The sequence below is a fragment of the Lactuca sativa genome, chromosome 2 (assembly GCF_002870075.4).
Source record: "Lactuca sativa cultivar Salinas chromosome 2, Lsat_Salinas_v11, whole genome shotgun sequence".
NCBI classification, from domain to species: Eukaryota; Viridiplantae; Streptophyta; class Magnoliopsida; order Asterales; family Asteraceae; genus Lactuca; species Lactuca sativa.
Window position 1 is genome coordinate 178802162 of NC_056624.2, and position 25153 is coordinate 178827314.

The 25153-nt window shown below is 39.9% G+C and overlaps 1 protein-coding gene and 1 long non-coding RNA gene across 3 annotated transcripts; one reads left to right on the plus strand and one right to left on the minus strand.

Annotated features, from left to right (window-relative positions):
* Nucleotides 1-20706: 20706 nt before the first annotated feature.
* LOC111876726 (3-hydroxy-3-methylglutaryl-coenzyme A reductase-like) lies at nucleotides 20707-22010 on the minus strand. The gene is made up of 2 exons (XM_023873302.3): nucleotides 21304-22010; nucleotides 20707-21207 (listed from the first exon to the last, which is right to left on the minus strand). Exon 1 carries the CDS (start codon nucleotides 21841-21843, stop codon nucleotides 21340-21342), a length of 504 nt encoding a protein of 167 aa, XP_023729070.1. The 5' UTR covers nucleotides 21844-22010; the 3' UTR covers nucleotides 20707-21207; nucleotides 21304-21339.
* On the plus strand, nucleotides 21893-23641 carry LOC111876727 (uncharacterized). 2 transcript variants are annotated; one of them, XR_006188312.2, is made up of 5 exons: nucleotides 21893-22030; nucleotides 22526-22629; nucleotides 22754-22973; nucleotides 23153-23216; nucleotides 23345-23641. It is a non-coding gene; the product is annotated as an uncharacterized LOC111876727 (long non-coding RNA). The 2 variants fall into 2 exon arrangements; XR_006188313.2 differs by having other exon boundaries at nucleotides 22541-22629.
* Nucleotides 23642-25153: the final 1512 nt, after the last annotated feature.

The following is a 25153-nucleotide window of genomic DNA, read 5'->3' on the forward strand; positions in this document are numbered from 1 at the left end:
TGCACTGAACCAACTTCCTCGCTTGCTTCAACACATCGGAACATCCAAATGGATGATTTCAAGAGCATTAGCATTGAAATCTTCATAAAATGGCTTCAAACAGGGCCCATTGACTTTGAAAACTTGTCCCTTCTTTTCGCTTTGAATTTCGACTGCTCCATGGTCAAAAGTCTTGATCACAACAAAAGGGCCAATCCACCTTGATCTTAACTTGCCCGTAGATAACTTCAATCATGAATGGTAAAGTAAGACCCTATGCCCCGGTTCAAAATGCTTCCGGGTGATGGACTTGTCATGGAAAAGTTTCGTTTTCTCCTTATAAATCCATGAATTTTCATAAGAGTCATTTCTAATTTCTTCTAACTCTTAGAGTTGAATCTTTCTATGTCTTCCCACCTCATCAACATTGAAATTACATTGTTTAACCGCCCAAAATGCATGGTGCTCTAATTCGACGGGAAAATGACATTGCTTTCCAAAAACCAACCTAAATGGAGACATGCCTATCAGGTTCTTATAAGCGGTCTGGTAGGCCCATAAGGCATCATCAAATTACAATCCTTTCTTGTCGGATTCCCTGTTTTCTCAATGATACTCTTCACTTCACGATTTGAAACTTCCGCTTGACCGTTTGTTTGGGGGTGGTAAGTGGTTGAGACATGATGGGTCACATTGTACTTTCTCAATAAAGCCTTCATCGTCTTGTTGCAGAAATGCATCCCTCGATCACTAATCAACGCCCTAGGCACACCAAATATCACATAGCCATTAGATGTTAAAAACTCAAAGTTCAGTTAGATTCGAAGTGTCCCCCACAAGCAAATTCTTGACAAAATTGCAAAATATATTGATGTTCTTGTTGGGGTACACATCGCCTAATAATTTGATCGGGACAATGTTTCTACAAATAATGTTGATCCCACACATAGTATTTTGCATCACTTTTCAATTGATCTTTTTGAGCACGTGTGAATGTGCTGGGATACCTTTTCGTGACCAAAAAGTTAACGATATCAACATACCAAGGAATAGATTGAGTAAGGGAAAAGAGATGCTCAACCAGAAACTCGTCCCGCAACGGGATAGGAGTCTCATTTGAAGTGATGCAGCTTAGGTGGTCGGCAACAAGATTTTTGCATTCGCTCTTGTCCCGAATTTCCAAATAAAATTCTTGTAGCAACAAGATCCACCGGATGAGTCTTAGGTTTGCATCTTTCTTTGTCATCAAGTACTTGAGATTCGTATGATCTGAATACACTATAATTTTGGTACCAAGTAGATATTGCCTACATTTATCCAAAGCGAACACTATGGCCAAAAAATCCTTTTTCCATGGTAGAGTAGTTTATTTGAGCATTATCTAGTGTTCTCGATGCATAGTAGATCACATGGGAGACTCTTCCATTCGTTTAACCCAAAATGACGCCAATAGCATAGTTGCTTGTATCACACATGATTTCAATTGGGAGATCCCAATTTAGAGCTTGCATTATGGGAGTGGACGTAAGCAACTCCTTGAGCTTATTAAAAGCTTCTTTGCACGCCTCATTAAACTTGAAATCAACATCCTTTTGCAAGAGTTGGCACATTGGTCTTGTTATCTTTTAAAAATCCTTAATAAATCTTCGGTAAAAACCTGTATGGCCCAAAAAAGAATGAACTTCCCGAACACAAGTCGGGTAGGGTAAGATTTGAATAACATCAATTTTTCCTTATCTACCTCGATTCCTTTCTTAGACACAATGTGACCCAAAATAAGACCTTGAGTCACCATAAAATGACATTTCTAAAAATTTATAACCAAATTTGTTTCAATGCATCTTTTCAAAATTTTAGTGAGATTAGTCAAACAATCTTGAAAAGAGTTTCCATATACCGTGAAATCATCTATAAAAATTGTTGGATTATGTGTCTAAGCTCATAACTATAACTGGTATGTACTTGACCCGAGAGTAACATGGTCCATTTCGGGTTGCCTTCACCAGAACAATTTAACAGGATGGATATTTGAGAAAGAAGTTATTTATGATTTACTAATATATTATAAAAATAATATATTAATTGAGAAATCATATTATTTAATTGGTATTGATCAATAATTAATTTGGAATTAACTTAGTGATCAAAAGAGACTGATTAAATTTACGAGGACTGATTAGGTAAATCAGTAATATTTATAGTTTGGGCTAAAGATCCATGTTGATTACGATTGGAATAAATCTTTGTGGGAGTCCATGAAGAGTTGGCACAAAAGGCTAATGAGTTATTGGATTAAAAGCCCAAGTGAATTAGGGCTTAGAAGTTGAAACCCTAGGAATTCCAAACTATAAAATGAACCCCTAGCTTGCTAAAATCGCCCCCCCCTAAAACTCCTAAGGTGAATGCCTAGCCGATTTTAGGTTTATAACCTCTCTCTCATATTCATCCAATCGTTATTAGTGTTTGTGACTTGTTTGAGGCATCACACTTTAGGTGCTAAGCTCTTGAAAAGCCAACAACTACAAGCTACAAATAAGAGGTATTCTTCTAACTAGTTTTATGATTCATCTACCAAATTTATATGCTAGATAGGTTTCATGCTTTGGATAATTTTGTGTTGCATGTATAACTAGAGAAAATTTAGATCCAAAGCGTTAGGGTTGTATGTGGACCATAGGAGTGTTATAGTACATAAAACCCAGCAGTGGTATCAGAGCCTAGGGTAGTTTTCTGTTATATTGATGCATTGGTATTATTTTCAAAGCTGGAAAATATGTCAATTTCGATTATGCATGATCACCACGACGTGGCAATGGTTGCCACGACGTGGTGATGCATCTGATGGTAGATTTCAGATTTGATGCATTGGTTCTTCAATCACTTCCCGAGTCGTTTAGTCAATTTGTTAAAGACTACTATGTGATAGATCACGACGTGGCCCTAATTGATCTTACCTATTTGCTAATTGCTGCTGAATCAGCAATGATTTGGCGCACTGGTAAAGCAAATTTGAATGGAAGATATAGTTCCCAAACCTCCATGGACACTGACAATGGAAACATTAGAAATCCAGAAAAGTCTTCTCTTCCCAATAGAAAGGGATTGACAAAATGGTAAAAAGAAAGGCTAAGTTTAAGATTGTCCCATGTGCCATTTCGAAAGAGTCTGTATGTTTCTATCACCGAAAGAAGGGGCATTGGATGCGAAGCTGTCGTATCTACCTGAAGGACCATAAGGATGGTAAAGTCAAAATGTATGACTCTGCTTCAGGTAAGTCCACTATCTAACTCTATTAAGTTCCTATTTGAAGATTCTTAATACATGATGTGATGAGATCACATTTTGATGTTTTGTAGGATCGAAGAAGAGAAAAGAAGCTTAAAGAAAGAGTCGGTTGAGTCTGATCGCGAAGAGATAGATTTCGATCGCATGATTCGATGATTAGAGTTTTGAGCTGCTGCATACGAGCTATGATAGATTGCTTAGGAATATTTAGAAACATAGTTTTCATATGTACTTGCATTGTAAGGAAAAGTTTTATGCATTTTGTACATAAAAAATGATTCTATCCTATTTTATATTTCCTTGCAATGGCATTTGTGAAAATTGATGTTTGTATGTTTCTATTTTTAGCAATATGGATTTGATACTTTCGTTTGTGGTAGTGTCTAAATTTACCAAATAAGGAAAGATTCTCATCACCAAGTTTCAATTGGAGAAAAACTTGGAATCGTGCAACTTGTATTGTATGATGAATGAGAACCTTCAACTTTAGGAAATTAAGACTAATTCCTTGTTCACATATAGATGTGAGTCAAGTGAAGGACTAGGGGATCTAGTACACTTTGTTGTGCATTGGTCAGGTCCACCACAAAGAATGATAAGACTATTCATCATGATTTACTAAAGTTAGTAAATATGGTTATACTTATAAGATTAAGTGTAATTCTGAATCATTGAAAAAATTTCAATGTATAGCAGAACGAATAAGAAGAATCAATTAGGCATAAAGATAAAAGTTTCTCCAATATGAAAGGAGAAAAGAGAGTACTTTAGTATTGTGTTTTATGATCATCTTAATAAAGAAAACCACATCACAATTGATCCTCTAAGTACCCCTTAGTGCATTTGTATGGCTAAGAAGAGGAATCAGGAATTGTTGAAATGTTTAAATCAATTAAGGTAAGTCATACTTTATTCCAAAATTGAGTCCTAGAGTCATTCTCCAATATTGTGTCTTGAGGGACATATCTTAAGTAGGTTTATAACACATCATGAAATATGGAGCAAAAAAGTTTTCTTGCTCATGCACATTTGGAATTGGTAGCTATGATGTTTTGGCTAAAACAAAGACCAACTAAGACCAATTGTATGAAATGTTTTTCCTTGATAATAATCCGCACTAACTCTTGAATATTTGTTTGTCAATGAATGTTTCTTGACAATAGAATCTTATACGTCAAGAGGTCAGTGGGAGTCTTAAAGGCCTTGAAAAGCTTCAAGAACTAATCAAGAGTAAACATATTATTAATCACTAGCACACGACTTGAGGTTTGTAACCTATCATGTTGACATATTCTTGTTTTTGTGCCCATTCCAGTTAAAGTTGACTATGCATGTGAGTTTTGTGAGTTCTCGATTTATTGCATAAGGTAAAGCACCTTGATAAGTGAAAGTTCATTAATCAGTAAGGGTAAGCTGCTTAACAACTTGGAAGACATGGTAGGACCTTGAGCTACCAAGTGGCAAGAAATTAAGATTGAACAAGTTCAATCCATATGAGTTTGAATTTGTCATAGACCTTGTCTTATGATAATGGTTGGGAATGACAGATTCACGTGTATAGGAACACATACACCATAAAATCTAAGTGTCATAAGGTTCTCTCCAATTCATGAAAATGATTGTGAGGAAACGCTTTCACTAAGTAGATTTTAAGGAGATAGCAGTTGTATTAATTGCGTTCTCAAATTCGATTATAATTACGACATCCATCTTCATAGTTCGAATTGTGAGAAATGGCTAATAGTTTGAACATTCAGAACTTATTGTTGTTAGTTCTGAATAGTTTAGACACACATATGAGCTTTCTAATAAAATGTGTATGAGCTTAGATAAAGGCTTATCAAAGCATCTCGTATCAGAAATCTGAACTTTAGTAAGAAAGTCTATAAGTATTGATTTCTATAAGTCCACTAATTTCTGGATACATGTCAAAGATAGTGGGAGCGTAAGTGTTATGCTAGTAAGAATATAATTATCATGATAGTGGGAGCATGATTGTTATGTGAAGTGTTGAAAGTTAGCAATACTGGTTATAGGAAACAAAGGTTTAAGAATTTGCAAAGTTGTTTCGCTATAGTAAGGGAGAGGATACTTAGACTTTATTTTGAATCTAAAAGTTTAGATTAAAGTATTAATCAAACATAGTCATGGATATATGAATACCATGTTGAAATATTTCAAAATTGGAAATTCTATATATGGAAATATTATAGCAAAAGACTAGTCGGGTATCATGTCTTTATGTAAGACATTATGAATTGTGTTCCATATGCTTTGGGTATAGGATCAATTGCATACGCTATAATATTCACCTGTTCTAATTTTCCAAATGACTAGGGCATTGAGAGGGAAAAGGGACCAGAACTAGTTATGACTGAAAGTTATTAAACAAATGTTAAGGACAGTCCAAGGTTCACTAAGGATTGGTCACTTGTGGGCAGTTTGCAGTATAGTAATGGATGGACCATGTTGACATTATTATGAATAAACAAGATTCTATTTATAATGAAATATCGTATGGCATATATGGAAATGTTTCCATAATGGGAGTTGGATATCAGGAATCTATGAGTAAGTTAGAAACTTTTATGCAAGAAGGATGTTCGAAGGAATGTGCCTTGAATATGAGACTTTGTATCTATGGATTTGTCTTGTAACAATTTCCAATGGAAAGTTTTGAAATTGGAAAAATCTCTTTGACTTGTGTACATAGTCGTTACAAAAGGATCGCTACATATAAGCTTAGAATCTAACAAATTACAGTAAGTGGAAAGGACTTGGTATTCTTACACTTGCGATAAGGATTTAGAATTGTGAAAATGGTCATTTTACCCTAAGAAGGATTATTGGATTTTGACTACGTGTTATTGTGATAATGATAGTCGGGGAGTCGTTGGAGCAGCAATTAGAGATTCCTCACGCGATATTTCACAGTTAGCTTTGTGAGGTGAGTTTTCCTCCTGTTTGAACGGGTCGAAGGCACCAAGGCCGACTCGTTTATGTTTTGATTAGTAGCTGAGTGTGAGCGAGATCCATATCTCATAGATAGCCGAGTGTAGGTGAGGCCCATATCTCTTAGAATTATTTGAGTATGGATATAGAACTGATTGATAGATTTAACTATACTTGTTGTCTGTCTGATACTTGTATGCATGCTTAGTAGTTAAGTGTGGGCGGGGCTCGTATCTTATAGTCAGTCGAGTGTGGGTGGGGCCCGTATCTCGTAGTTAGCCGAGTGTGGGTGGGGCCCGTATCTTGTAGTCAGCAGATTGTGGGCAGGCCCAGTATCTCCTAGTTTATGGAGCGTGGGCGGGGACCATATCTCCTAGTAACTTGATTATTTGTACGTTATGTGGTAGTTTGGGGAGACTCACTAAGCTTCGTGCTTACAGTTTTCAGTTTTGGTTTCAGGTGCTTTCGCTAGTAAAGGGAAGATCTCGGTATGACTGCATTGCACATACCACACCGTTTTAGCCTGGGATGATTTGCTCTGATATTTGGACATGTGATTTTGATATAGTGTTTTGATATGATGTTTTGAGATATTACCACTTATGTTTTATGAGATGATTTGGATTACTATGGTTTTATTTATAAAATAAAAACAAAAATTTTGGACCATATTTTTGGGACGTTTCAGCTCCACTATGTGGCTTTCGTACTTGGCACATTGGCCCTGACCCTATTGGGTCCTACTGTAAAAATCAGAGGTCTTAGGCTTCTTAGCCTGAACCACTACTGTCTACACCTGCTCCAACTTCGGCTTTGTTTGAAGCTCCAACTCAATTTCCCGTTCATGGGTCTTCTCCACCATATAATTCAGGGTCTTACACCCTAAAAAGCTCACAAACTCCCAGATATTGTCCCTTTGCATGGAATGAAGTTTCAAATGGTCGGGGTATATAATCCGTCACCCTCCCAGTAACCCTAACCCTAACATCTAGAGTCAGTCACCACCTTCTTATCTACCTCCAGCTGCCGCTATGGCTCCGACCACCTAGCACCATCGAACAACTCTTGTCGCCGGCAATAACAAAGACCGATGGAAAACCGGGAAAAGGTGTTGCATCACTTGAAGACCGAAGAAGAAGTTGACGTCGTGGTTGCCGCCGATTCGTGAATTTCCAGCCATTGCCATAGCTGTCAATGCCGGAAACCACCGGGATAATTTCGTTGTCGCCATTCCTGTCGTGGCCAAATACGAGGACCAACCTCATGGCGTCGTTTAGTCGGGACCACCGTATGCCACATTCCTTCCATAGTGCAAAACCGCCGACCACTAGCGTTGCTATCGTTTGCAAGCTCATCACATGATGTCGCTTCATTGTTGCTACGTCCCAACTCCATCTGTCGTCGTTAGCCGTTGCTACTTCCTGCCATTCTGTGTCGATGTCGTTGTCGTACGCCACCAGGTGGGTGGTTGGGTTCATTTTACGAACAAAAGGAGTGTGTGTGTGTGCTTCTGCCACCAATGCACATGATGTACGTGTGGTTGCTTGGCCAAATTTCACGAGAAAAGCCACCACTACCATTGTTAGGTGGTAGCTAGCACCTCCGACCACCGCCTGCCGCCACATGGGTGGCTGAGCGTCTGTGTGTTATATTGGGTGTGTGTGTTTTATTTGGGGAATTATTATGTATAATGTATTGAATGGACGGAAAACCTGAAGGAAACCCATCACCACCACAGTGAGGTGGTGGCTGCCACCTTCTGGCACCACCAGCTGCCATGTTGGGTGGCGGTGTGCATTTTGTGATAGGATTGCTAATTTAGATGTTTTGAACATGTTTTGGTTTAGAATCATAACCACCACCACCGCGAGGTTGTGGCTGCCGCCATGAGTCGCCATTGACCACCACTGCCCGAGGTGGTAGTAGGTGGTGCCTGACTTAATTTACATTAGTAAACCTAAAAATTTAACCCTTTGTGTAATTGGCACACGATAGGGTTGGAAACCCTAATTAGGGTTTAGAAAAACACTAATTTTGGATATATGGGTTTTGGATTATCGGTACCCACGTTTTGGACCAAGGGATTGATGTTATGACTTATGCCCGATTACATTGTATGCTTGGCCTAGTGAGGTGATGGACTTGGATCAAGTCCTTAATGGGTTAAGTAGGAACACTTAACCCTAATCGTCATTTTATGTGAAAACCCTAATTTTGTTTGGGCCTTGAGTTGGGCCTTCCTATTGGGCTTTGGTGATTGTGCTATTGATGGGCCATCCAAGAATAAGTATATGGACTAGAATATTTGAATGGGCTTTAGGGTAAGGCCCATGTGAGGGGTTTGGGCCCAATTTGGAAAATTGTGTCATAGGTGGGCCATAACTGGTCCATGATGATTATGATACATTGGACCATCGTAATGCCAAGTGTTAGGACTAGAATAAATGGTTGGTCCTTAGGGTAAGACCATGTAAAGGTTTGGGCCTAATTTGGAAAATTAGGCCATATGTTGGGCTTTGGTTCATTGTTTGAATTTTGGGCCTTTAGGCTGGGCCTTGGGCTTGAATCAAGCTAAGTTGGGGGTAAAGTAGTCTTTTTGTAACACCCAGAATCAGAAAGACCAAGAAAAGAAATGAAAAGCTCTAAGTCAAGGATTCAACTCGTCGAGTCCAGGGAAGAACTCGACGAGTCGGAGCGGGATCCACGTTATAGAATAAGTGACCGACTCAGCGAGTCGGCGAGTGGACTCGGCGAGTCTGGTCTGGACGAGAAAAGCCTTAATCTTAGAGTTTGCACCCTATTTAAAGGACCTTATGTCCTCTCCTCAGCCCCCCTTGTCGGCCAGAAGCTTCTTTAAGCGATTCCAAACCCTAATTTGAGTAAGAGGAGGAGGAAACTGAGCTTGGGGCTTTTGCAAGAGGGAGATTTGGAGGATTTGACCACTAAGGAGTTGGAGGATTCAACTCTTTGGTTGTGAGCATCAGTTTGAAGGTAACAATCTATCACTTTGCCTTTGTTGCTTCTAGATCCTTTCTTGGATGATGTTTTGGGGCTATTTTGGCATGTTAAGGAGCCATTTCGAGTTAGAAGTCCAGATCTGAGGTTGCTACTTCAGATCTAGGCTTGTCTTGGTCCAAAAACCCGTAAAGTATCATCCTTTGGTGTGTTGGTGAAGCATGTTTGTCTTAAACCCTAGCCCTAGAGTGTTTTAAGCTTATAGCTCCTTGGTTTCACGTAAAGTTTGCCACTTTACGTGAAGGGTGGGCCTTAGAAGAGTGGATCTACAGTTTTGAGCCCCTACATTGCTAGAAAAGCCACTGTGTGGATTAAGAACTGAAGCGAGTCGGCGAGTCACATGGGTGGACTCGGCGAGTTGTATGAAGATGGGCAGGAACCTGACAAGTTGGAAGAACAACTCGACGAGTCTGTTGAAGATTGCGTTGGACTCAGCGAGTCTGTTCTTGGACTCGACGAGTCTGTTAGCAAAACCCCAACCTTTTCTGGTTAAGACTCATATCAGTGAGTGAGTGGTGACTCAGTGAATTGGATGGGATAGGACTAAGAGATCGTTGAACTCGACGAGTCTTGGAGTGACTTGGCGAGTTGACTCGTATTCTGAGAGTTTCTGAGTTTAAGAACTCGGCGAGTCGAGTCAACTGGAAGGTTGACTTTGACCAAGACTTTGACTTTGACCAGAGTTGACTTAGTTTGACTTCTAAAGTTTAGTTTGGAACTAAGTGTTATATTGATATTAGTAGCTCGGGGAGCTAGTGGAGCAGCGGTTCGGAGAGTTGTCGGACAGCAGCTAGAGAGTCATCAACAAGTCCAACAGTGCAGATGAGTTTCCCTTTGTGTGAATGGGTCTACGGCCATAATGCCGACCCTTGTAGTTATAAGTAGGAAGACTCGGGGGTTAGCCCTAGGCACAGTATGCTAGTATGACATTCGGGACTAAGGTCCAATATTAACGGGCGGGTGCCCACAATATACTTTTTGTCTGTGTGATACATGTACGTGCCTGGTATGGAGGTGAGTGTGGGCGAGATCCCGTATCTCACCAATAGCAGAGTATGGACGGTGTTCCACATCTCATTAGCAGCAGAGCAGGGGGCAAGGCCCAAGTTAGGAAAGGAGTGAGTGTGGGTTGGGACCGTATCTCACTATCAAAAGGTGTATGGACGGGCTCATCAGTAGCAGGACAAGGGCGAGGCCCAAGATAGGCGAGGCCTTAGAACAGGATTCAGTAGTATATGTTCGGTTATGTGTTGTGGTATGTTTTTGTGTTAGTATATGTTAGCGGGCGGGGCCCAGAGACAGGCGGGGCCTAAGAGAAACAGATCTGTATCCGAGCGGGGCTCGAAGCCAGGCGGGTCCTGGAGCAGTGGGGACGTTGTAGCGGGCGAGGCCCGAGGTAGTGGGAGAGGCCCGAAGTAGCGGGCGTGGCCCATGTAAAGACCAAAAATTTCAACCAATTTAAAATTTCCGAAAACAACTCGATTCCACTAAAGTTATTACAAAAAGGTTTTCATTACAGTTTATTTTAAGTATTTCCAGAATCTCATCACAACATAAACACGAGGAGCGGTACGATCATGCCTTCGCCTTGCCACGGTCTCCTGAAGAACCTGAAAAACATAAAACCACAACTGTAAGCCCGAAAGCTTAGTGAGATATCCCCAAAATACCAACCACATATACCATACACGCATAACATGCCATAACATAACCGATCACAGAACAACCATGCACTTCGGGTCTACTGTGGGACTGGTCCGCCGCACCGGCCAACAGTCCACCTGGTCCACCCTCCGAGTCTAGCCATATACCTCGAGTCTACAGTGTGATTGGTCCGCCCGCACCGGGCCTTCAATCCACCTGGTCCACTCTCTGAGTCTACAGTTTGACTGGTCCGCCCGCACCGGGCCTTCAGTCGGCCTGGTCCACTCTCCGAGCCTCGGCACGTCTGGTCCGCCCTCTTGGGGCCTACAGCCTATCTGGACCACTCGCTGGGCCTTCGGGACAACCGGTCCGCCCTGGGTATCTTGGCCTACAGCACAAAGCAGGACCCGCCTCAACCCAACTCCAGTCCAAACAACCATGTGCACATATACATACAATCATATAGCAATTCACAGTCAACTAGCAGATCAAACATATCACATAACATATCATCATCCTAACTAGGATACCGACCTAACCGGTCACTAGCATAGCATCACCCTATCTCTCAGGATACCGATCTCAATCAGGTCTCTAACATATACCATCCTAGATATCAGGATGCAAACATATCAAATCAATAACATAACAACAACTACCCGGATCTCAATCCGATAAAGGCCGGCCTTGGTGCCGTAGACCCTGTTGATATAGTGAGGATAACTCACCTTGAAACTGTCGGTTGAAAGGATAAGTTCCTGCTACTCCAAACTCTGACATGAACTCCTCCACTGAACAACAACAAAGCACTGAACTCAATAAATACCCATAATTACCAAAATACCCCTGGAAGACAACTGGTCAACCCTTGGACAAAGTCAAAGTCAACCCCTGACTGACTCTACTCGCCGAGTCAACCCGATGACTCGCTGAGTCCCCAAGCTCAGAACTTCCCTCAATCCGCGACCTAACTCGCCGAGTCACCCCGAGACTTGCCGAGTCCAACAACTCTGAGTCCACTTGCACACAGCTCACCGAGTCATCCCTTGACTCACCGATTCTCGACTCAACCAGAAAATATTGGGACTCTTCGACAAGACTCGCCGAGTCCAAGAACAGACTCGTCGAGTCTAAGGCTATCTTCAACCTACTCGCCGAGATGTTCTTCCAACTCGTCGAGTTCCAGGCCATCTTCATCTAACTCGTCGAGTTGTTCTTCCAACTCATCGAGTTCCAGCTCATCTTTAAGCAACTCGTCGAGTCTACCCATGTGACTCGCCGAGTACCACCGGTTTGAATCCATACAGAAGCATTCCAGGCCATGCAATTGATCCAAAACATAGATCTAGCCTCCTACAACCCATCCATCACATAAAGTGGCAAACTTTACGTGAATCCAAAGAGATCTAGGCCTTTTACACTTTAGGGCTAGGGTTTGGGACATGATAGCTTCACTACACACTCAAACACAGGGACTTTCAGGCATTCCAACCCTTCTCCATTCCAGATCTGAGGTAGCAACCTCAGATCTAACCTCTAAACTCCAAAACACCAAAAGATATGATCTCTAACACCCCCAAAATCAAGAATCTAGACAATAGCAGCTCAAACAATGAAATGATACCTCAAAAGGAAGCTCCAAGAGAAGATTAACCCGAATCCTTGCAAAGCCCTTTGATCCAAGTCTCTTTTCCTTCAAGATCTCTTCAACAACCACCTCTCCAAGCTCCAATTCACTCAACAATGGGGTTTCCTCACGAAATTAGGGTTTCTGGAACTCAAGGGATGATAAGGAGGCTGGGGAGGAAACATAATGTTCTTTATATAGGGCTCAACCTCCGGATTTAGGGTTTTCTCCATTCAGCGCCTACTCGCCGAGTCTATCTTACTGACTCGCCGAGTCGGCCACTTAACACGTGACCAAGTCGCGACTCTACTCGCCGAGTCCACCCATGGACTCGCCGAGTTCCCCTTCCAATTTTACTCTTTTAGCCCTTCAACTATACTCTTGCTTTTCCGGGATGTTACAGCCCATTATTTGCAGTATGTGGTTATGTGCTCAGTATTATGTATGGCATGTATGGATCGGTAGATATGAATGGTATGCGGTAGGTTGGGGAACTCACTAAGCTTCGTGCTTACGAATTTCAGTTTTGGTTTCAGGTATTCAGTTTTTAGAAGAAGAGCTCGGGAGGGTTGCAGTTCACACACCATGGCAAGTTAACCTGGTATGTTTACTCTGATAATTAAACAAGTGTTTTGGAAATGAGACTATGATTTTTCATATAAACCCTTTTTGTATGTTTGAATGACTTAACGTTATAAATTAGTCATGTTTTTAAAAGAAATTTTGGACTCGAAATTTGGGATGTTACACTTTTACCCCTATCATGGACTTATGGTTATGAATTGGAACCCAGTTATTAATTGGGTGTTATTTTGATGTTGACAGTTCGGGAATCTGTCATCCATCAGCTAGAGTTTTTTCCGCAGGTGTAGTCGTAGCATTCACGAGGTTGGCAGATAGTGCTAGAGTGTTGTAAGTCTACAGGTGTAGCCGTAGCATTCACGAGGTTAGCAGATAGTGCTGGAGTGTTGTAAGTATGCGGGTGTACATGTAGCATTCACAAGGTTGGCAGATTGTACTAGAGTGATGTAAGTCTACGGGTGAAGTCGTAACATTCACAAGGTTGGCAGATAATGCTAGAGTGATGTAGGTCTGCGGGTGTAGTCATAGCATTCGCAAGGTTGGCCGATAGTGCTAGAGTGTTGTAAGTCTGCTAGTGTAGTCGTAGTATTCACAAGGTTGGAAAATAGTGTTAGAGTGTTGTAAGTCTGCGAGTGTAGTCGTGGCATTCACAAGGTTGGCAGATAGTGCTAGAGTGTTGTGAGACTGCGGGTGTAGCCGTAGAATTCACTAGGTTGGTAGATAGCATGGTAGTGTTGTTAGATCGCGGAAGGAACAGTAGTACCCATCAATTGGGGTGCAACAGCGAGGGCGTGGCAAATCCACATATTGGTTTACGGACTTCCCAGATGAATTAGACCCGTTTAAGCCAGTGATAAGACCATAGGAACACCACTGCAACCATGGGATCAAGGAAGCGATGGGCCACTTAAGGTTGTTTGTGATATAAGGCTACCCTTGGTCATGTAGCAATCACTTTTAGCCTTGGATTTGGTGATGTCAAGATTCGATGTATGGACCCAATCGCTTGGATCAGGAGGTCGTTAGAACCACAGTGGCAAGATAACTAATGACAACTATTGACAGACAAGGATTCCGTCCGGAAGTCGTGTGGGGAGACTGTGTGGGACTCTTTTGGCTCCGCGACCGGGCCAGAACCCGGTATTTCAGATGACTGGCAAACGAATTGATACCAGGGAGGTCTCGATGGATTTTGGAAAGCAGCCACGTGGTAACATGCTGTTTCGGGCAGTATTAGTGTTTTAGGATTTCATGTATGGATGGAGTAACTAATTTCTTGGGTTATGATAAGTCACACACATTGGGATTAAATAATCTCAAAGTAATAGATTTGACCCTATTGCACAGCTCTCGTCCGAGTCTAACCATTGCAGGGAGGGATATTCTACTCGAAGGATTATTTGAGCCTTGGCCAAGTGTAAGTGATCTGAAAGGATAATTAGTTCCCTGATTTTGTTTTCCAGTGGGAACCTCCAGTTACTAGAAGTTGAATAGTTAGTTGAGAGATAAGTGGACTGAATTCAACAATAATGATTAAGTATGGGTGGTCTGTTAAAGAGTCAGGCCATCTCAGTACTACAAATTTGAAATCGTGTAAATGCGTTTATGCCACAAGGAATTTGTTCACATTTGTGTCGCAAAGCCCTATGAGGGTTGGTTCCAGTTGCCTTGGAAAGGCAGCGGGATGCTAAGGGTTGTGGCCGAGTTTCTTAAGTTGTTTGGCCTGTCAGGAATGGTAAGGAGTGATTTCGAGGACGAAATCTAATTTAAGTGGGGGAGAGTTGTAACATTCCAATTATTAAATAAATAAATAGATAAAACTAACGAATGAATAGTAGCCCAAAAATCCATAATATTTAGCGGGGTGTTGGCTTCGGGGAGTTAAACATCATAATTTTGGAATTGGGGATTTAAAAGTGTAAGTCTTGACTGGTTTTGTAAAGATTTTCAGAGGTTAGGGAGTGTTGGGTAAATATTGGACCTAAATTTAAAGATTTTGGAGGCTAAGGGGCTGTTTGGTAAAATATTGGGCTTGTTATGAAAGGATTTTTAGAGGATGGGGCTAAAAGGGTACATCATGGACTTAATTTGAAAGAAAAAGGAGAAAGAGGGCTGATTTTTCCATTACAGAATGAAGTTTCATAGGGCCGGGGTATATAACACGTCACCCTCCCTGTAACCCTGACGCTAACATCAAGAGTCAACCGCCACCTTCTTCTCTACCTCCAGCTGCTGTTATCGACTCCGACCACCTAGCACCATCGAACGACTCTTTTCACCGACAATAACGAAGATTGATGGGAAACCGGGAAAGGGCGCTGCATCACTTGAAGACCGGAGAAGAAGTTGACGTCGTGGTTGACGCCGATTCGTGACTTTCCAGCCGCCGCCATCGCTGTCAAAGCCGGAAACCACCGGGATAAATTCACTGTCTCCATTCCTGTCGTGGCTGAAGACGAGGACCAACCTCATGTCGTCGTTCAGCCGGGACCACCATACGTCACCTTCCTTCCACAGTGCAGCGCCGCCAACTGCTAGCTCTGCTGTCGTTTGCAAGCTCATCACGCGTCGTCGCTTCATCGTTGCTATGTACCAACTTCGTCTGCCGCTGTTAGCCGCTGTTGTTGCCCGCCATTCTCTGTCGCTGCCACCGCCGTACGCCACCAGGTGGGTGGTTGGGTTCATTTTACAAACAAAAGGTGTGTGTGTGTGCTTCTGCCACCAGTGCACATGACGTACGTGTGGTTGCTTGGCTGGATTTCACGAGGAAAGCCACCACCACCACCATGAGGTGGCGGCTAGCACCTCCGAACACCGCCTGTCGCCACAAGGGTGGTTGTGTGTGTGTGTGTTATTTAGGATATTATGATGTATAATGTATTGAATGGCCGGAAAACCCGAAGGAAACCCACCACCACGATTGTAAGGTGGTGGCTACCGCCTTCTGCCGCCACCAGCTGCCATGTTGGGTGGCGGTGTGCATTGTGTGATTGAATTGCTAGTTTAGATGTTTGAACATGTTTTAGTTTAGAATCATAACCACCACCACCGTGAGGTGGTGGCTGCCGCCGCGAGCCACCATTGACCACCACTACCCGAGGTGGTAGTGGGTGGTGCCCGACTTAATTAACATTAATAAACCTAAAAATCTAACCGTTTGTCTAAGTGGCACGCGATAGGGTTGGAAACCCTAATTAGGGTTTAGAAAAACCATAATTTTGGATATATGGGTTTTGGATTGTCAGAACCCGCGTTTTGGACCAAGGGATTGATGTTATGACTTATGCACAATTACATTGTATGCTTGGCCTAATGGGGTGATGGACTTAATGGATTAAGTCCTTAATGGATTAAGTAGGAACACTTAACCCTAATCGTCATTTTATGTGAAAACCCTAATTTTGTTTTGGCCTTGAGTTGGGCCTTCCTATTGGGCTTTAGTGATTGGGCTATTGATGGGCCATCCAAGAACAAGTATATGGACTAGAATATTTGAATGGGCTTTAAAGTAAGGCCCATGTGAGGGGTTTGGGACCAATTTGGAAAATTAGGCCATAGGTGGGCCATAACTAGGCCTTGATGATTATGAGACATCGGACTATCGGAATGCCAAGTGTTGGGACTAGAATAAATGGTTGGGCCATAGGGTGATACCATGTAAAGTTTTGTGCCCAATTTGGAAAATTGGGCCATATGTTGGGCTTTGGTTTATTTTTTGCCTTCTGGGCCTTTGGATTGGGCCTGGGCTTGAACCAAGCTAAGTTGGGGGTAAAGTGGTCTTTTACACCAAGCATGGACTTATGGTTTTGAATTGGAACCTAATTATTAATTGGGTGTTATTTTGATATTGACAGTTTGGGAATCTGTCATCCAGCAGTCAGAGTTTTGTCCGCGAGACTTCTATAGTGTGGGGTGAGTTACCTTCCAGCAAACGTGGGTCGAAGGCACCAATGTCGGCTAACTAGTAGTTGATTATAGTTAAGATGATTGTACTCGTGATAATTGTATGGTATGCCACTATCTGTTATGCTTTATGTGCTAGTATGCTACAATATTATGTGATAGTGGTACGAGGGGTAGGTTAGGCCTCGTAGCCGGTTGAGATGAACCAGAGGGTTGGTCGGGCACCCATATATGCCTGATAGTATGTTTATGCTAAGTTATTATGTGGTAGTGGTAGGTAGTGAAATAGTCCCGTAGTCGGTTGATATAAACCGGAGGGTAGGTCGGACACTTAAATATGCCTGCCAGGGTAGGTCGATCACCCAGATATGCTTGACATGGTAGGTCAGGCACCCAGATATGCCTGACAGGGGTAGGTCAGGCACCCCGGTATGCTTGACATGGGTAGGTTGAGCACCCAAATATGCTCAGCAGGGTAGGTCGGGCACCCAAATATGCATGACAGTATGTTTATTAGTATGGTATGGGGTATGATTGGGGAACTCACTAAGCTTCGTGCTTACGATTTTCAGTTTTGGTTTTAGGTACTTCTTCAAAAGGAAAGGAGTTGGCATGATCACAGCGCATCACACTATGTATTCTGCACATGAAATCGTTGGGATTATACTATGATGTTGTTTCATTATGACATGTTGGTTTTGATATAGGATGACACTATGAATGTTTTTACACTATCGTTTTTTATATTAACTTAATTAAAATGATATTTTTGACCTTGAATTTTGGGATGTTACAATTTGCTTCCAAGTTTCCATTACATAACCATATTATTCAGAAAGATTAGAGTGTCCATAACAACTAGTGTGGAAAATGTTGGATAGTGCACGCTGCATCATCAAGCCGGGCCCTTGCCCTTAGATCCGGAAGTACCTGAAATAACCAACAAACTATAAGCTAATGCTTGGTGAGTTCCACAAATAACTATGGCTAGATTCAAACTCTAGGCCCCTAAATAGCCCAACTAACCAGTCCCATTAATGGTCCAAACATATTGGGTTCACTAAGGCCCAAATCCATTGGGCCTATTATGGCACAATATATTATCCTAGGCCCAAAAGGGCAAGCCCAACATGACAAGAAGTCCAACACTCAAAAGGAAACCTCCAGCCTAAAACAAACCCAACAGACAACACCCAACCCAAGCCCAAAACTCAAAAGTCCAAAAGATGGCCCAAGAAAAAACCCACTGGTGAACCGAACGTTGGGTGTTCCCTTGTGGAACGTTGGGCGTTCGTCAATAGCCAACAGATCGCGAACCTTCGCCGGTATGCAGGGCGTTCCTCGACCCTACGCAGGGCGTTCACACGCAGTCTTCCAAAAATGGTCATTAAGCAGTTAATGCTTCGAGCCACACGACCAAAACATAGATGCAAGTCTTAAAAAGCATCTAAAATCATAAAGTCACCAACTTGGTGACTTTGCATGCCCCAAAAGGTCCCAACTTGAATATATAGAATCCAAGATCCATAAAAGGGCTTAATCTCATGCATGAAGCTTATACACCTCTAAAGATGCAAACTTTATGAGTCTAGAACCTCAGAAAGATCAAGTGGAGCAACTCAAAGCTTCTGGAGTGATCACAAACTAATAGACCTCACTATGGGACCAAAAAGGGACTAGAATCTATTAAGGTTTAGATCTAAGGTCCTAATGAGCATGGTTAGAAGTTTTTACCTCAAATGAACTGGAAATGGATCAGAGAACCAAGATCTGTAAACTCCTACTTGAACCACCACCTTGCACAAAGCTTATCTTCCTTGAATGGGCTTTAAACACACACCAACACACACAAAATGAGCTCACAACACTCTTGGAGGCTCTAGGGTTTCGAGATTTGGTTTTGGAGGTTATGGAGGCAGGAAATGAGGCCAACACCTGGGACTCAAGGTGTTTAAATATGACATAAACCCTAAAAATTAGGGTTTTGAGCTCCATGCGTGAACGCCCTGCGTTTGAGTTCTGCCTCCAAAAGTCCAAACTTGGAAGAAATGGTCCCTCTACCCCCTCAAACTTGCAAAGCAAGGCAAAAAAGCAACAACCTAATATATAAGGGACCAAAAATGAATAATCTGGATTGAGTGTTACAGACAATGTGGGACATACTGCTAAATATACATTTTTTTTTGTTAAACCCAATGCAATATAACAAACTATATAACATAAAAGATGATATTTTTAACTCTTCTAAAGTCGGTGTTTGGTTCTCTTCACACTTATTATATGTATGTCTATAAAGTTCTTATAGATATTCTCTTTTATTTGGAGTCTCTAGGGAGTAAGTTCTTTTTCTTTATGGGCGCTAACACAAAAGAAAAGAAGATGACTTGGGTTAGTTGGGAGAATGTTTTTTATTCGAAACAAGATGGTAGCCTTGGTGTTAATAGTTATTTGTTGCTTTTAATATAGCCCTTCTTTTGTTAAATGGATTTGGTGCTTTTCGGCCCTCCCTAATGCTCTTTGAGTCCGAGTGGTAAAATCCGTATGGTTTTGTAGATCACAAACCTGCTCGGGATAGGAGTTCGGTTTGGTTAGACATCATCAATGTCGTGGCGAATCTTGTTAAAAAGATGTGGATTTAATGTCTAAATTTAAGAGGGTGTCGGGGGATGACTCGTGTTTTTTTTTTTTTTTTTCAATTTTGGTAGGATCGGTAGTTATGATATATTCTTTCGACGTGTGTTTCCCCATAATATTCATTTTAGAGTTGAATAAAAATGTATATGTTATGACAAAAGCTTAGACATCCGTCATGGAGCTGGACTTTTCGAAGAACCCTATTAGCAGAGGCCGAGAGTTAGCAAGGAGAGGCTCTCGGTTCTATGTTTCTCTCATGTTCTCTGTATTGTATTCCAGATAGACAGGCTTGGAATCATGAGCATTCTGTAGATTTTTTTGTTGATTCTGCCCGACAATTTGTGGATTCAATTCTTCTTCATTCCACTTCACTGCATACTAGATGTGTTAGGATTGTTCTTATCAAAGTGAATGTTTTTGTTTCGATATTGATGCAACTTGATAGACTCCCTACCATATTTAATATTTCGAGGAGGGGTATGGGCATTCCTTCTTTGAACTGTGTTGTTACTTGTGATGACTGTGTAGAGTCGTAAATCATTTATTTTTTTCTGTGCCTTGTCGACACTGTTAGAAATGATTCTTAACTGGTGGGGGTAGGCACGCCTTTACTTTCTCTTTCATCGACCGAAGTTCTTAATTTGACAATCTTTGGTTAAGGAAGGTGTGTAAAGATTCATCTTTTTTATGATATAGTCTCACGTTCATTTCATTGGTGTTCCGATAGATCTAAGCGAAGCTTAGTTGGGTGTTGTGGCTCCGGAATCCTTTGTTAGCCATTATGTAAGTTGTTTGTTTTTGTTGTTTCGGATGTTTTTTGCCTAGCTTTTTGCCGGTGCTTTTGTATTTATATATCTATTCCGCCGTTAGAAAAATATATATGATATTTTGAAATAGAAATATTATACACGAGGCATTTCAGACTTTGAAATCCAATGAACGTTGCCAATATCCATAAGTAACATTATAAAACTCAAAAAAATTATACTTATAAGATCATAAATGTTGTCATTTTGTTTAAAACACAGAGAACCCAAACATATTTGATGTTGGGATCAAGAGATTTTTTAATAGTAAGGTGCAAATGGAAAATAAATTATATATATTATTAATCGTTAAAAAGCTGATGAACAGGAACTTTTTTTCTCTTTCATATTTGGACACGGAAGTTCTTATTCTCATTTTAACGCCACACAGAAGTTGTTATTTTCATTTTAACGCCACAATTCCTCTCCACCACCTTTGACCTTGCCTCTTTCTTCTTATCTCAATTTGCTTCCAATTTCATCCTGTTCTGTTATTCGCCGTTTTCTCTTCATTCCTTTGATGGATTCCGTAGATTTGTGATTCCTTTCGTAGGTTCCGATTTCGATGGTTTTCTTCAATTCAGTATGACTAACGCTCATCTCTGCTCCAATCACAAATCCTACACAGAACACCCACCACTCCTCCAAGGCGTGTGCAATTGGTCGCCGACAAACACAGCTCTGCCGACCCCACCCCACACCGATGAAGCTCGAGAAAAGGGTGTTACTCCTATCACTGACGTTCCCCTTCACTATAAGGTTTTCCTTTTGTTATGCTTCCTGATTTTTATTGTTTTGGAACAAAGTGTTTGTAATTTGGATTTCGAAAAATGCATGAATTGTTCTTGAATACTGAAATTAACATGAAAAACGAACCGGAAAAGTTTAATAGTTGACTGATGAACGATCGTGTCAACGCCTATAGGGAGTTCGATTCCAAACCACCGCTTGTATCACCTCTTCATCTTCTTCAGTAACAACTGTATCTGTTGCTACGATTACTGTTTCCACTTCCTTCTTCATGACTTCTTTTACAGATACGATATCAGATTCGCAAATAATGGAAGCACCACAGGGAGTTGTTTCTTCTTTTACTTCGTCTTCTTCCTCTGTTTCTGTAAATGGTGTAGCCTGGACGAAGTTCATACCAAAGAATCCAAGAAGGTAGATACATGAGGCGAAGTAGGTGATGATGGCAACCATTTCAGACATGTTGACGACATGGAGAGGAGTGGAGTTTCTGATCTTCTCATGCCATCTGATCAGAAGGTAATAAACAACCGAGAAGAAAACAGTAAAGAAGATTCCCATCGGAATAGAGATTGCATCGAAAGCCTTTGGAGAATCCACCATCTTTTTGTTTTCTGTTTTCAACATCTGATCTTCTGAATGTTGATCAAATTGAGCATTTCCCATGTTTTTACACTGACTGTTTCAATTGAGGGTAGAAGATTGAATGTTGTTGATCGAGGATGAGAAATAACATCAGATTTGGGGTGAATATATATAGAAAAATAGCAGCTTGTGAGACAAAAGATGAGTCTTATCTTGAGGACACTTAGCTTGAATTATGAAGACCATATACGCATAGAGTCAAAGAAAGGTAGCAAACTTGAAACTTCCATTAAAATAATTGGACATGATAGGGACAATTTCCTGAAATCAATAAATGTGTATATAAACAAAAGTGTGCAAATTATAGATTCCTTGTATCTTTCAATTTTCACATACTACGTTTTCAAGAACACCAAAAAAAATCTTTTGGCTCTTTCATGCACGTTAATGTTGTTTATAGCAATACATACGCTTGGGGTAATTCAATAATTTCCTCTTATTCATTTCCCGGTATTGGGTTTGTGCAACAAAGTTAATATAAATCTGTTTCTGGGCAGTGTTTAGGTTGATTGGTATTGAAAATCAGAGTTAGTTTGAGAATGCACAAAAGGTGTTAGATGAAATGCCTCCTATAAATAAAGTTTTGCATAAAAATGATTACGATGCTATGTTATGGTGGGATACACTACACTATTCTCTCTCCTCTCCAAGTTTATTTTACACGTTTAAAACAAATCCTATATCAATTATTAACACTCATCAGTATATTTTGGTGGAGACTATTCGCTTGGTGCGGTTGGGGATATAATCTATCATTGAGAATGCCTTTGAATATTGCCTGATTACAGATTGTCCCACTTTAATAAGGTTAGATTATCTTATATCTGTTCATAACAGGCCTCTCTTTCACCTTTTAAACATTATCTTGGATATGTAAGTTTCTAATTCCATATGTAAAACTATGAATGTTATATAACTTCACCTATGTTAGCTTGCATACAACATTGGATGAAACTACATCACCAAAAATGCAGCCAATGTCAACACTCAAAACGAAAATACAAGAGAGATCGACATTCTACTCCACTCAAAACCAAAAGAAAGCCAGCTCATCTACAAGTGGAAGCAATATAGATATTGTTGAAGATGTTAAGAAAGGAAGAGTTTTAAAGAAATAAAGAATATCATGACCAATCATGATATTGTTGAAGGTTTGATCTCACATCAACTTTAGTTATTTTAGTTTACCAAATTAAAAAATAATAGTCACTTTGCTTATTGATTTGTATATGTTAGCAAAAAAAAATTCTTTGAGGGTACTTTTGTCATTATACTTAACTGTTTTAAAGAAATAAAGAGAAAGTCATTTGACTTTATTTTTTTGTTTCAGTGGACAAAAGAGGAAACCTAATGAAGAATATTTAAGGGAAAGAGTAAAGCGCACATTGTTATTGGTAAAAATATAAGTACATTGTTATTATGATAGAAAAATAAAGTATGTTGTCTATATATTGGTAAAAAAAGTAAGGTATGTTGTTATTTCCTTCACTTTGGCCTAATCATATTCCCATTGGTTGTTTAGGCATCAACGATCGAGATCATTAGTGGATCAAATGGAGAATTTAAGGCCATCCGATGCTTAAGCTATCGATATTTTATTGTTTGTGGGTGGTTGAACTCCACTTCTTCTTTAGTACAAGTCGGATATAGAACCCGAAAGAACAAAAAAAAAAAACAACTCAGTGCCAACGGGTGCGCATGATTCCCATCTAGTTAACATTATTTAGTGTTCGGAATATGAAATTTCCTTATTTTGGACTAAATGATCATTGCGGTAAATGAAAAAAAAGTTGATCAAAAATATATTTATTTCATAACATCATGCGATATTTTTGGGAATATTCTTAAATTAAGTTATAGCGTAATACATACAACTTCATGTATGTTTCAAACTATTTTTTTTTTTTTTTTTTTTTAATTTTTTAAAATTAAAAACAACAAAGATCAAATTGTTGATATATAAATATTAAGTTAATAACGTGGGGCAATGGTTATTGTATATTTGTATATTATCATATATCAATTATCACACGATTATTTATAAGTAAATTGCCCACTAGCATTGGTAAATGATATGCCCAACCACCTCTTTCCAATCAATACTAAATCATTTTAAGTTTATAAAATTGATTTGGTGATCAAATTTAGCACTCTGTTTTAATACATTTCAAGATTTATATAAGTTAGTAATTAAGTAATTTAAAGATCATGTATACGTATAGTATAATGGTTTATAGTTAGTCTAATCCCTGTAAATATTACGTATAATTTACTACGATAAAAAGTTAGATCGCATAAATTTGGTATACGTATAATTCATAAAGAAATGTCAAAACTACATGTTATTAATGGAAATGTTGCACATCCCAATGAATATTGGATTTTTTTCCCCCAACTTTGTCGGTGGTCAATAGAATTGCACCCGCTGGGTAGTAAAGTTTTCTCTAAAAGCAAATATAAATGAATATTTTATTGTTATGGGAAATATATAAAGTTTTGTTTTTTTGGAAATAAAATTCAGTAAGTTTTAATTTTTCTTTTAAATCGAAAACATTTGATTATTTAATTTTACATAATAATATGTTATTCTGTGTTAAAATAAAATAATATATTTTTTTGTTAATTTTGATAAAATATTTTAAATAATTAGGATTTTTTATTAAAAAAAATTAAAACTTTATCAAAAAAATATTAAAAAAATGAAACTTTTTATATTTTTCCTGTATTGTTATTATCAATATTTATATTAATATAAGACAAAACAAACTATCCCTTTTTTATAGATAAAGTATCAACAAAGACAGTGAACTTAATAGTTTCAGTTAGGACTGTGCATGGGTCGGTTTGGGTCGGTTTTAGACCCAAACCCAATCCAACTCATAAATGGTCGGTTTCTGGTTTTCAGAACCTAATAGGATCGGTTTCTGATCGGTTCGGTTTCTTGGGTTCTGAGGTCGGTTTAGGCGGTTTTTTGGTTTCTTGGGTTCAACTCATACATTGACGGGTTCTGGGTTTAAACCCATGAGTTTTGGGTTCAAACTCATTTCCCAAAAATAAAGCAAAAAGTTAAATACTTCAAAAAACACCAAATTGAAGTTAAATACTTTGAGAAACATGAGTCTTATAACCAAATAGTCTATTATAAGTTACAACCAAAGCCCCAAATAGTCTATTACAACAAAAAAAAACACAATCAAGTATGAGTCGGTTTCTTGGGTTGGATTGATCGGTTTATTGGGGCGGTTTGTCGGTTTTAAGTATGGGTCGGTTTCTTGGGTTGGATGGGTCGGTTTCTAGGTAAAAACCGAAACCGAACCCGACTTTTCGGTTT